This window comes from Oratosquilla oratoria, chromosome 6 (genome assembly GCF_046742065.1).
Source record: "Oratosquilla oratoria isolate Oo_2021 chromosome 6, ASM4674206v1, whole genome shotgun sequence".
Classification (NCBI taxonomy): domain Eukaryota; kingdom Metazoa; phylum Arthropoda; class Malacostraca; order Stomatopoda; family Squillidae; genus Oratosquilla; species Oratosquilla oratoria.
The window spans coordinates 38,318,189-38,331,278 of NC_134782.1; the positions used below are offsets into that span (position 1 = coordinate 38,318,189).

The window sequence follows — 13,090 nt, forward strand, 5'->3', positions numbered from 1 at the left end:
AACAGGATTTTTAAAAATATAGTAAGTTATTTCCTTTTACGAAAGCTGACTATATGCATTCAAAATGTTTTCCAGGATTTATACATGGAATATCTAAAGAATATTAACTAATCAATTAATTCATAGAACATATTGGGAGAGGCCTTTGTTAAGCGGTGGATTCTGAATGGCTGATTGACTGATATTGAAATCATAAGGTATTGCAATATTTTGACCCCGGCTGTACTATGCAAGTCAATTTAGAGCGCCCAGGGCCATTCTAATAGGTCTTAGAAGTTTATTCAATATCCTCAAATATATACTAGGAAACACCTATTATTCAGGCACAAAGACGTCTGATTTATAAAATGAGTTTAGGAACCAACACATTGCCCTCCCCACTTTCTCGTAACTTCGATGGCGACTTCAGTTGCTGCGCACACCATGCGATATCAGAAATATGTATATATTGTCTTTCGTTTATATCTATCTCGTTTCTCTAAACAGTAAATTATATCGTAAATTTATTTGTTCACAACATTTTACTAATGTAAGAAAAATACATATGCATGATTTACATTTTTCATTAATCTGATTCGAATGTTTGCCGCCCTGTGTCATATATCTGAGGCAGTATTACTTGTGGACTTTGTGTTTGAACAGGAGAGGCACTTTTCTCCATAATCCTGAAAATATATGAAACCCCAGTCACTTATAGAGAAAGTATTCAAGTAAAAACGTAGACTGGTCACAAGGCCTAATCCCACTCCTTGAATCAGGAGCAAGTGGAAATCACCCCTCTACCGGAGTGTCCACGTATACCTGTGTACAAGTAAATAGCAGTCAAAATAAATAGGAAAAAAAAATCCGTATCCCGGGAATAATTGATAACAATATGCTATTTGGTCGAATGAGTCTTTGTATTATAACATAGCGAGCGTCACAATTTCCCGCCAATCGACGGAAGCGACCATTCCATAGAGGCATGGACATTACCCGCGCTGTTACAGGATTTTCCGTCTTCTCGTTCCTCTAAATCCTGGCGTTGATGATCGTGCCTGTACGTCCTCAACTGCGCGACCATGTACAAGGTAGAGGTCAGCACACTAGTATTGTTTCTCTGTTCAGTGTTCGCAAAAATAAACAAATAAATGAATAAATAAATAAAGAATAAATAATAAATAAATAAATAAATTTAATAAATAAATAGATAATATGTAGACCACTATATTTCTGTAACGTGGATGCAGGGTATTAGTCGATCCGTGAAATCCGCTTTTAGAATTTAAGATTTATTGTAACTGTCCAGTTTCTACTTATCATAGCTTATCACGCCAGACAGACAGCCATTCAAGTGTTCTTTGGTTAATTTTGACCAGGTCAATGTTGTCTAAATTGGTTGAAAGCGGGCACGAGCTTAGGACATGGTCAATGTTCTGTTCAGTTTCTCCGCACTCGCAGGATGGGTCGGTTTTGAGGCCCCATTTAACCAGATTGTCACCACTTCTGGCGACTCTGGATCTTTTTGAGTCACAGACCCATTTGGTGGAACATCGTCACAAAAAAAAAATATATATATATATATATATTTTTTTTTTTTTTTTTTGACGATGTTCCACCAAATTGGTCTGTGACTCAAAAATATTAGTTTTAACCAGGTTAGAACTGGACTTCATGCGCAAAATGCATTCCCTAGTGATCTTTTTCGCTATTGTCGCAAATGTTGTGAGGCATCTGCAAGACATTTTAGTGTGTCTTGCATTTTTGACAAGAATGCTTCATTGAATCTTCTTACGTATTTGGGCCAAGTTTTAAGCAAGATCTAAGAATATAAGGTCTAACCACTTCCGACCGAATTTCGAGGGAGTTGGCGCAGCGAGACCTTGGTTTTAAGTAGCGTCGTTGATTCCTTGGTATTGTGGCGTTCGTATGTAGATAACCCAATACACTGGGCTGGAGCTTGCATTCGTAAAAAAGTTAAAAGCATTTGGAAACCATACTCATCTGTTTCATATTTGACGGCATATTTTTTGTGCGTATTTTGCTCATTGATTCCATGATCTATCACATATTCGTTACTGATTTTGTATATACATTAAGTGTAAAAATCGCAGAAGCTAACAAATTTAAATTTCACAAAGAAGAATAAAACTTCTATGAGTCTTTCCTATACAAATTAAGAGATTTAATGCAGTTGTAGCAGTCAAGGTGGTAGAGGGCATAGCATAAAGCTATTCAAACCAAGAGGTCATTTGGAGGTGAGAAGCTGTCTTTAGCAACAGAGTAGTGGATGACTAGCATGCCTTGGCGGAGACTGTTATTCAGGCAGAGACACCGAATGTTTTGAGCAGACTGGACAAGTTGTTAAAGAGGGAGCATGATGTTCCCTTTCTGGATTGTAAGCACAACTGCCAACTGCCAGGATTTTATTTGCATCGTGATGGACCTGAAGACTCGACAGTGGTCATAATACCATTTCTTCAGTAGATGATATGGGTATGGATATTCTTTGTAGATTTATCAAATGACAACGCGATATTATGACGTCACAATAGCAGGGGTCCATACCGTTTCGACCAGAGGACTAGGAAAGTTGTGGGTTGTATGTTTAAATCCTTCCCGTTGAACGAACACGTTAAACGGAAGTTAAAACTGGCCATAAACACAAAGTGCGGCGTCAGTACCTTTTATTTGGATAGGGTAGGGCAGCGAAATTAAATCTAAACCACATATCTGATGTGACATGTTTGAGTAAATTTGTAAGGTCATATTCAAGATCAAATATTTCAGAAGGCGTTAACTCGAAAACTATTGCAGAGATATTTATCATGGCCAGCAAATAGAGAAGTCGTAAATAGGTTTCCATTTGCTATAAAGAGACCTTGAGCTGCATGGACAACGCTGCATTTCACAATCTTACCGTGGCCTCACCTTCGAGTGTACCCGAGTGAAATGATCACTACATTTGTACACTATATCCCTCGAAACCACACCACTGTCTATCATTTCATTATCCATCCAACACCACCCTTCAAGTATGGTATCAATGACAAAGATATTACCTGGGCAATGATAGATAATGTTGTATTACCATTTTCTTTGCCGTATCTGACGCTGATCGGACAAAAATCTTTCACGCCAATGGGAAGTAACCGCGTTCGAAAATTGATGCAGTTGGGGACATTGTAATATCAGTTTGTTTTTCAATGAAATCTCCACAAAAGGAATTTTAAGTATCCACTGAATCACGGGATCTGTGATAATATGTAGATATCAAGAAAGACCGGCAGGTACAAGGCAAGGCAACGCGACGTGGCAACTAGGTCGGGTTTGCTTCACTACCCTAGCGGGCATAACGGATTCGTGGGCAAACGGCCAGCAACCACTGCAGTATCAGCGGTGGTGGCAAGAGTTTGTTAATATCTGCACAAGGAAGGGTTAAAGTAAAAAAGCAAAACCGTTTAACAATAGGGAAAGAATCCAGTGGTAGGGAGTGAAAACATTACAAAGTAAGTGATGTGTAATAACAGTTCTTTTTTTAATTTACACACATACACACTCCGTAATCACCTGCCGGTTCATTGATTTGATTTCAGTCCCCCCACCCGAACTGAAAATCATCACTGTACTGTAAGCCAGTACCCCATTCTGTTGGGCAAGGATTTTGTGTAAGGTCATAGCATTACCCGTAGATCTGGTCATATATGCACTCATATCCGGAAAGGTAAATAACCACTAATCAAACATGTGATCTCAGACCATGGTAGCAAATCACTCACACACGAGCGCGCACACTGGTGTGGACTGTACTATCAAGTACATATTACCCACTCGTGCGGGATTGGTGATTGAGTATAAGCTGTAGCGGACCATGTTGCTACATTGTAAAAATTGAGGTTGTAAACTACAGTAGTTACAATCTCCGCGACCTTGTAAGTTACAATGAGGTTTGTGTATTCGTGAACCTTACTGATTCATAACATTCTAAAGCAGAAATGTTCTTACGTATAATCATGACGGTTTAATTTCATGAGTTAATCTGTATAATTGCAAAATATATTTTAAAGTGGAACCATATATTACGTGCCCATCATTTATATACTGTTTTTTGTGTCAGAACTCTCGTAGCTCCGTACTAGAAGGGCATACCCTACATCTAGGGATGGGGACTCTAAGTAGAAACTGATTGTGGCTGTAGAGTATATATGTATGTATATGTGATAACCAGTGAGACCTTTATCACGACTTTCTGCTTTTATTTAATTACATATTTTCAGAGATTATGTCTACGATCCGTATAGAGCAGGTGGTAGGTCCATTTAATTTAGGCGAAGGACCACACTGGGTGGAGGAAGACCAAGCTCTCGTCTTCGTCGACGCTTGGAAAGGCAACATCCACCGGTACTTCTCGTCCACCAAGCGACATCAGGTGTTGCACGTAGGCAAGTTGCTACGATTAAATTTACATCAGACCGTTTGCAGTTCAGGGCACATAGAATTATATACCACAGAATGGTGATTATTACAGCTGCAGTGTGGATTCTGTAATCGCGAAGATAATCAAAAGATAAGGGGACAAAAAATGCAGTATGTTTGGTTCTAGCGTACATTATACGTTTGTTTTTTCTCGTCTGGGGTATTGGCTGCATGTTATTGTGGCAGAGTAGCATGCAGTTGATACTTTAGGGTCTATATGGGGCGCCCCTACGGACCAGAGCCACACATCATTTTGTCTGTGATAGAGGAAAACTCTGTTCATAGAGAAATGATGACACTTTTATACTACGACTGTCCCTCCGTTATGCTGTCCCCCAACCCCTTGTTACTGTCCTGTACCATTTCTCTGAATATTCATTTCCTTTTTTCGCCTACCCTGTGGTGGGGGAAGAGAATGCTACCACCAAGTCTTTCCACTTGAGTCGTAAGAGGCGACAAAAAACGGGACGGGGGATGGGATTAGGAGTCCTACTACCTGTAGCCCCAAAGGGGACATTCCTAAAAAAAGTAAAGGCATAAGAGGGTCTGGGAGTTTTCCAACCAGTACCCTAAGGTTTGGGTCTTTTAATGTGCGTGGATGTGGTACAGATGAGAGTAAAAGGAAAGAGATTGGCAATATGTTTGCGAGAAGAATGATGGATGTGCAGGCTTTGAGTGAAAATAAAATGAAAGGGAAGGGCGAGTGTGAGTTTGGGAGTGTAGCTGGGAGGTACTCAGGAGTGAAGAGGGGACGAGGGAGAGAAGGGGTGGCTATACTAGTAAGTGAAGAGATAAGTAAGCGTGTAGTGGAGTGGAAGGAGGTTTCATCAAGATTAATGTGGATGAAGGTGAAGCTGGGAATTGTGATGTGGGTTTTTGTAAGTGCGTATGGGCCTGGTAGTGAGAAGAGCGTAGAGGAAAGGGAGACATTTTGGGTAGATATAAATGAGTGCATAGAGGGATTAGGGAGAAATGTCAATGTAGTTGTATTGGGAGACCTTAATGCTCGGGTAAGAAACGAACCAATAGACAGAGTGATTGGGAAGTATGGAGTTCCAGGTAAAAATCGTAGTGGAGAATTGATGGTGGAGATGTGTCTTAGAGTTGATGATAGCAAATACAGTGTTTAGGAAGAAAGTCAAGCATAAGTACACATGGGAGAGTGTGGTGGATGGAAGAGTGGCAGATAGAGCGTTAATGGACTATATAGTGGTGACCAGGAGTATGGTAGGAAGAGTTAAGGATGTACACGTCCTAAGGGGAGAGAGTAGGGGAATATCAGATCGTTTTCTGGTGGAAGGTAAATTGAGAGTGGAGAATAGGTGGAGAAAGAGGAAAAGGGCAGAAGGTAGGGAGGTACTTAGAGTGAACTGCTTAGATGAGAAAGAAAAGGAGAATGAGTATAAGAAGAAGCTGAGAGAGGAGTAAGAAGGAGTGAAGGATGGAGTAGAACTAGGAGTGGAGAAGGAATGGCGATGGTTCAAGGAGGGAGTCCTAAGGTGTGCAAAGATGGTGTGTGGAACAAGGAGGGCGGGAGGAAACAGAAGGAAGGGTAGCGAGTGGTGGGATAAGGAAGCAAAGAAGGGTGTAGAAGAGAAGAAACAGGCATTCATAGATTAGCTACAAATTAGGACGAGGGAATCGTATAAGAGGTACAAAGTAAAGAGAAGGGAAGTTAAGCATAAGATAAAGGAAGCAAAGAGGAGAGCAGATGTGAAATGGGGTAAGAGTATGACAGAAAATTTTGAAAGTAATAAAAAGATGTTTTGGAAAGAAATTAAAAGAGGAAGAGGAGGTGAATCAAGTAGAGAAGAAAAGGTAAAAGCTGCAGATGGAGGGATGGTAATGGAAGAGAAGGCAGTGAGAGGAAGGTGGGCAGAGTATTTTAGGGAGTTGCTAAATGTGAAGGAGGATAGGGAGGGAAAGGTCGTTACAATGGGAAGCGCTAAGAAAATGAGAGTGATGAGTGAGGAAAATAGAGGAGAAATAGGGAAAGATGAAGTGAAAGCAGCTGTTAAGATGATGAGAGCAGGTAAGGCACCTGGGTTGGATGGATGCCATGCAGAATGTCTGAAGAAAGGAGGTACATTTATGGTGGACTGGCTGGTGAGGTTATTTAATATTTGTTTAAGAGAGGGTAGAGTGCCGGAGGACTGGAGGAGTGCCTGTACAGTTCCACTTTACAAGGGAAAGAGGGACAAGTGTGAGTGTAGTAGTTTCAGAGGGATCAGCTTGTTGAGTGTAGTTGGGAAGGCTTATGGGAGGGTCTTGATTGAGAGGATTAGAAGAGGAACAGAGGGAGTAATTGGTGAGGAACAGTGTGGTTTTAGGACAGGTAGGGGTTGTGCAGATCAGATTTTTGTGGTAAGACAGATATGTGAGAAAGCTATAGGAAAAGGTAAGGATGTTTTTTGGGCTTTTATGAATTTGGAAAAGGCTTACGACAGGGTAGACAGGAAGGCACTGTGGGAGATACTGCAGATATATGGGATAGGAGGAAAGCTGTTAAGAGCAGTCAAGAGTTTTTATGAGAGTAGTAGAGCTTGTGTTAGGATTAGAAATGGAGAAAGTGAATGGTTTGAGGTAAAGGTGGGACTTCGTCAGGGATGTGTTATGTCGCCCTGGCTGTTCAATCTATACATGGATGGGGTGGTGCGAGAGGTGAATGCAAGGGTAGTGGGTCAGGGGTTGGAGATGGTTAAAGAAAATGGAGAAAAGTGGGAAATAAGTGAGTTGTTTGCTGATGACACTGCGTTTGTAGCAGGATCAGAGGAGGGATTGAAGAAGTTAGTGAGGTGTGTGAAAGAAGGAAGCTGAAGATAAATGTGGGCAAAAGTAAGGTGATGAGATGTACAAGGGGAGAGAGTGACAGCAGGCTGGAAGTGAGCATTAAGGGTGAGAGACTGGAGGAAGTGGATAGTTTTAGATACTTGGGTGCGAATGTGGCAGGAAAGGGAGGAGTGGGGGTGGAGGTAGAATGTAGATTGAGAGAAGCGAGTAAATGCCTTGGTGGATTAAAAAGTGTAATGAGAAATAGACATCTGGGAATGAATGCTAAGAGGAGGTTATATGAAGGAGTGATTGTGCCGACAGCACTGTACGGGGCAGAAACGTGGAACATAAGAGAGGAGGAGAGAAGGAGCTTGAATGTTTTTGAGATGAAATGTCTGAGAAGTATGATAGGGGTTACTAGGCTAGATAGAGTGAGAAATGAGGAGGAGAGGAGGAGAACAGGGGTGGAAAGGGAACTGGGAGATAGGGTTGATGAAAGAGGATTAGGATGGTTTGAACACATGGAAAGAATGAGTGAAGAAAGATTAGTAAATGAGGCGTGGAAGGAAGGAATATGAGGGGCCGTCCTAGAATGAGATGGATGGATGGGGTGAAAGGGGCATTACAAAAGAGAGGAATGTCTGTTGAGGAAGGACGGGAAAGGACAGAAGATAGGGGTGAATGGAGAAGGGTTCTGTATGGATGATGCTGTGATGCATTAGGGGGAGTGGGTGGGGAATGGGGGGGGGGTGAGGAAGTATATATAAGAAAAAAAATTGACGCAGCCCGAAGGGATTTCTCCCCGTCTTCTCCTTTTCTGCATGAGGGGACGGAGAGGGGGGGTCGCCGAATTTATGAAGCGGCCTTGCTGTGGATGTGCTGTGTCTAGCGACACTGCTTCTGACCCAGGGCAGTGGACAGGATGCAGGGATGACCCGTTATCCAGGAGGTGCCAAGATAAGAGGGAGGGAGGAGGGTGGAGGGGAGTGGAATATGTAGGGAATGGAATGGGTGGGAGTGGTTTCTATGCCTTTTTCTTTTTGGCTACCCCCCGTGTAAGGGGGAAAAAGCCTTTGGTATATGTATGTATGTATGTATGGTAGTCAAAACAAATAAATTCGGAATTGAAAATAAGTTGTGATACATTGTCGGTGATACATGTGAGAACGAAAGTAATTGCCAATATTGTAGTACTAATGATAGTGATACAGTAATTGTGGTAAATCGTAGTAAAGATATAATATTAATTGATAGTGATTCATAATGAAAAAATGGCGTTCAGTTTAAGAAATTATACATTAAAATTTCTTTATGTACAGCCGAGAATATAAGTGGCATAGTTTTGCATAAAGTTAAAATTATTGGAATATCCTGCCAATTTTTTGAGTTGCTCGTGACTTCAAAGGATGGTATACAAAGTCGATTGCCCCCATATGTAAATAGATTTATATATAAAACAGGATATTTACGTCCGAAAATATCCAGAGCTATATGAATAGAAAATAAGAATATAAAGATTAAAGAGACTGCAAGAGACCAAATGCTACACCAGTCAGTTCTATGTCCATCGCCACCTGTCATCCCAATCAATAAAGTCCTCATCTTCTCATAAAACAACCAATTGTTTCAACGTTCAGTACATGGTTACCAAGTCTATTCCATTCGATAACCATTCTGTTGGGATACCAGTTCTTGCTTATTTCATTCTTAAACCTAAAATTTTCCTAATCTAAATCGAATACTATAAGTCCTGCCCTGCTGAAATGATAAGATGACCTTGAATCGCCCTTGTAGCCCTCGACTCGCTTGTATATCACTTCGTCTCTCCAGAGCATATAAATTAAGGTCCCCAAGCCTGTCTTCGTACACAGTAGTACATTTCTAGACTGCCCTTTAAATAACTAATTTAAGTAAAAATAACGTATATATAGACACATTTGGTAAGCCCATTTTGGAAATGTATTAACGGTGTCATTAGGGCGCGTTCACACTACAAGCGGAGCGAAGCTGCATTAATTGTTACGTAGTTTTGAATGTACAGACGCTCAGGTGTTCACACTACAAGCGGAGCGGCACGCTCAAGAAATGCTGGCATATTTTTTGACCACTCTACCCATGGCCAAGAAGGTATCTACCATTAACGTAACACCATTAACGTAATTTTTTAGCTCGTCACGTATCCATGAGAGATAGGCCGATGGTCTTCCGCGATACCGGGTTTGATGATTGTCAGGATGGTCACCAAAGCAATCTTCGTAATCTGTTGGATCTATTTGTTCCACTGATAAAACAAAGTTATGGAGAGCGATTGTTGCCAGTGGGATAGTCGTGGCATTGTCCACATTCACCTCAATTGCCGTGCGTAGTACACACCACTTTCCGGCCAGAATTCCGAATGCACTTTCAACAACCTGGCGGCAACGCGAATGTCTGTTGTTGAACACTCGTTTTTCTTGAGACATGCCGGTGGGCGTATCTACAAACGTGTTTCCTAACGTCAAGGTCTTTATGGTTGGTGTATGTTTGCCGTCAATTCTTCGGATGGCTGACCAGATCTGTGTTAGAGGGGTGTGTATGCTTATTGTTGAAATGTAATCATACCAAGACTTTCGCTTGGTCTGTTTAATGGGTATACGGGCCTCTGCTTGCACCTTTTTAAAAGTAATCAGGTTGGGTGAAATTGGGTTCTTTTTTACAAAGGATTACAAAGGCGGAGCATGCCGACAGGAGACCTTTTGGTCCATATCTAGGTCGGATGCGAAAAAAAATCATAATGATAATAAAATAATAAATAAAAACTATAATAATGTAAATAACAAATAAAATACATAAATAAATGCATAGGTATAGTTAAATAATAAACAAACAGGTAAATAGTAAATAATAATAAATTGACATATAACTAATAATATAATAAATGAAAATCAGACAGACAAATGATAACAAAACAAAAACAAATAATATAAAACAAATTATAATCATTACAGCATCTAGCGTAGGTGTTTATCTAAATGATTCTTAATGCTTCGAACTGAACTACATTGCACTACCTGTGCAGGAAGTTTATTCCATTCATTAACTACACGGTTGGCAAAGTTGTTTCTACCTACTTCCAAATTGAATCTATTTCCGGACAGTTTGAGACCATTGTTTCTTGTCTGATTCTCATTCAATGTGAAAAATTTGTCACTTTTGATGTTGTCAATTCCCTTTAAAATCTTAAAGACCTGTATCAAGTCACCTCTGAGTCTACGCTTTTTTAGGGAAAACAGATTCATATGTTTGAGTCGATTTTCGTATGATTTATTTTTGATATTTGGAATCAGTTTTGTGGCTCGCCGTTGTACTTTTTCCAGTCTGTCAATGTCTTTAATGAGATTCGGTGACCATACGGAAACAGCATATTCCAAATGTGGACGAACTAACGATTTATATAGCTTGTTAATGAGTGATGGACTTTTGAAATCAAAAGATCGCGCAATCAGTCCTAGAATCTTATTTGCTTTCTCAGAGGCTGAAAAACACCGCTTGGATGATTTGAGGTCGTTACTGATAATTACGCCGAGATCTTTTTCACTATCCACTTTTGTTAACGAATTTCCAAATAACTTGTAATCGTACTTACTGTTATTCTTACCTATGTGCATTACCTTGCATTTACTTGTGTTAAATTTCATTAGCCACTTTTCAGACCATTGCTGTAATTGATCTAAATCTTCTTGAATATCTAATTGGTTTGAGTGATCATTTGCCACTCCGCACAGTTTTGTATCATCAGCAAATTTGGAAACAGTAGATTTTAGTCCATGGTCTATATCATTTATATATACTATGAATAGAAGTGGTCCAAGAACGGAACCCTGAGGAACTCCACTTGTAACATTTTTCCCTCTAGAAGTTTTTCAATTTAAAACAACTCTCTGTTTTCGACCGTTCAACCAATTACTAGTCCAACCTAATAGGCTACCACTTATTCCGTGTAAAGCTAATTTAGTAATTAGTCTTTCGTGTGGGACGGTATCAAAAGCTTTTGCAAAGTCTAGATATATTAAATCTATATTGTTTCTTTTGTCATAATTGGAGATAATTGTGTTGTAGAATTCGAGTAAGTTAGTCACGGAAGAACGTTTCCGTCTGAAACCATGCTGGCTATCATTTATCAAACGGTTACTTTCTAAATGATGTTCGATAGCATCTCTGATGATAGTTTCCATTATTTTTCCTACGATTGAAGTCAAACTTATAGGACTATAGTTATTTGGCTTCTTTTTGTCACCTTTTTTGAATATGAGAGTAACGTTAGCTAGCTTCCATTCTCTTGGGACATCTCCGGATATGATGGATTCCTATTCCGCTTTCAAAGTGCTTTTCTGCAGTCTGATGTCCACCAAGGAACTTTATGCTTGTGAAATACCGAGGTTTTTGGTATGTGTATATGCGCTGAATTCAAAATGGATATTGTTGACTTGAATACTTTGTCATCCATATTATCCCCTGTGATGTTGACGTTGTTAGTTCTGTGATACATTTCCCAGTTGGCTTTCGTCATGTTGAATTTGGGACCGGGAGGGGGTGGGTTGTCTCCGTAGGCTGGAGCAGCCGTAACGTGGTCACCCCCTATTTTTAGGATTACTTGAAAATGATCGCTGAGTATGGTGTCGTCATGCGTAGTCCATTCTATGATGTCAGACAGCGCAGATGATATGGATAGATCAATGCATGAAAAGAGGGTGTTGGTAGGGGGAAGGGCGGAGAGAAAGTGACAGTATAACAAGAGAGACGGGATTGGGAGGAGACACTCACCTCTTCTGATGGAGTCCTTTACCCGTATGACCTTCTGAGGAATATCTGTCTCCTTTTATATTGACATGTGATGACAGGCACCCGTGGAAATCCCCGGGATGCTTGAACGTGATTGGCTGGCGGAGAGGGGCGCCAGCCAATCATAACACAGCGCACTGAAAGGCAATTGGGATTTTCTAAATCTGTTATCTTTGTAATTTCCATCGTATGACGGAAGTTTTCATATAAGCCTTCATGTGCGTGTGCTAGTGTTGTGGTAGCGTCTTGAACTTAATTAAGTAGTTCCGAGATCGTTCTTCGCCAATATCCTCCTTGGGCAAGGAGTTGGCGCGCGGGTGTGTAGTCACAGCATTACCTATAGGTCACGCCAAATGAGCTCCACTCCGGGGGACAATAGCTGCCGATCACGAGTACAGCACATGATTCAACACTATGGTAGTGAATCGCAGACACAAAGAGGCACGCACACACACACACACACACACAAACACACGTGTGGGAAATAAACATCAATCCTTCCCCCCCCAAAAAAAAAGTATTGAAAATGGGCAAAGGTTAATATATATATATATATATATATATATATATATATATATATATATATATATATATATATATATATATGTGTGTGTGTGTGTGTGTGTGTATGTATGTATGTATATAATTCTCAATGCGAAGTGAAAGACTTAGTGGAGTAAATGATAAAAGTGTTTTGGAACTGTTTCTGTTGATGATTTGTTAACAAATTCACCGATAAGTCGTATAGACTGTTAACAGGGTACACCTTTGGTATCAAAAGAAGTTACGTCAAATTTGCTTTAGCTGTCAGGAGAGTGTTGCGGGCTGAATTTATTTCATTTGGGGTTTTTAGTTCACTATTAGTTTGTTTCCTCTTACTCATCTTCTAACCTATTTTATGTATTTCTTTGTTGAGATCCCTAGGTGTGTTTTTAGTAACATCCTTACGGAATAAACACGAAGCATGCTTGCATCAAAACAGACTAATATCCACTCAAAATAGAATGCCTTACAAAAGTAAGGTGATGAGATGTACAAGGGG

The 13,090-nt window shown here is 40.3% G+C and overlaps 2 protein-coding genes across 4 annotated transcripts in view; one reads left to right on the top strand and one right to left on the bottom strand.

The window, feature by feature from the left end:
- LOC143026412 (glycosyl hydrolase family 19 domain-containing protein HI_1415-like) overlaps positions 1-12,150 on the bottom strand; it is a 17,902-nt gene extending 5,752 nt beyond the window's left edge. The window contains exon 1 of the mRNA XM_076186731.1: positions 12,031-12,150. The gene's annotated coding sequence lies outside the window, so the exon portion shown is untranslated. The remainder of the gene's footprint in view (positions 1-12,030) is intronic.
- The window catches only part of LOC143026411 (regucalcin-like), a 34,604-nt gene that overhangs the window by 2,354 nt on the left and 19,160 nt on the right, over positions 1-13,090 (top strand). The window contains exons 1-2 of one of the 3 annotated variants that reach the window (XM_076186727.1): positions 2,572-3,488; positions 4,257-4,421. In XM_076186727.1, coding sequence (XP_076042842.1) covers positions 4,262-4,421 — 160 coding nt within the window. In that variant the 5' untranslated portion in view covers positions 2,572-3,488; positions 4,257-4,261. Of the gene's footprint in view, positions 1-2,571; positions 3,489-4,256; positions 4,422-12,347; positions 12,490-13,090 lie in introns of those variants that run through there. The other 2 variants (XM_076186728.1, XM_076186729.1) reach the window with 2 other exon arrangements.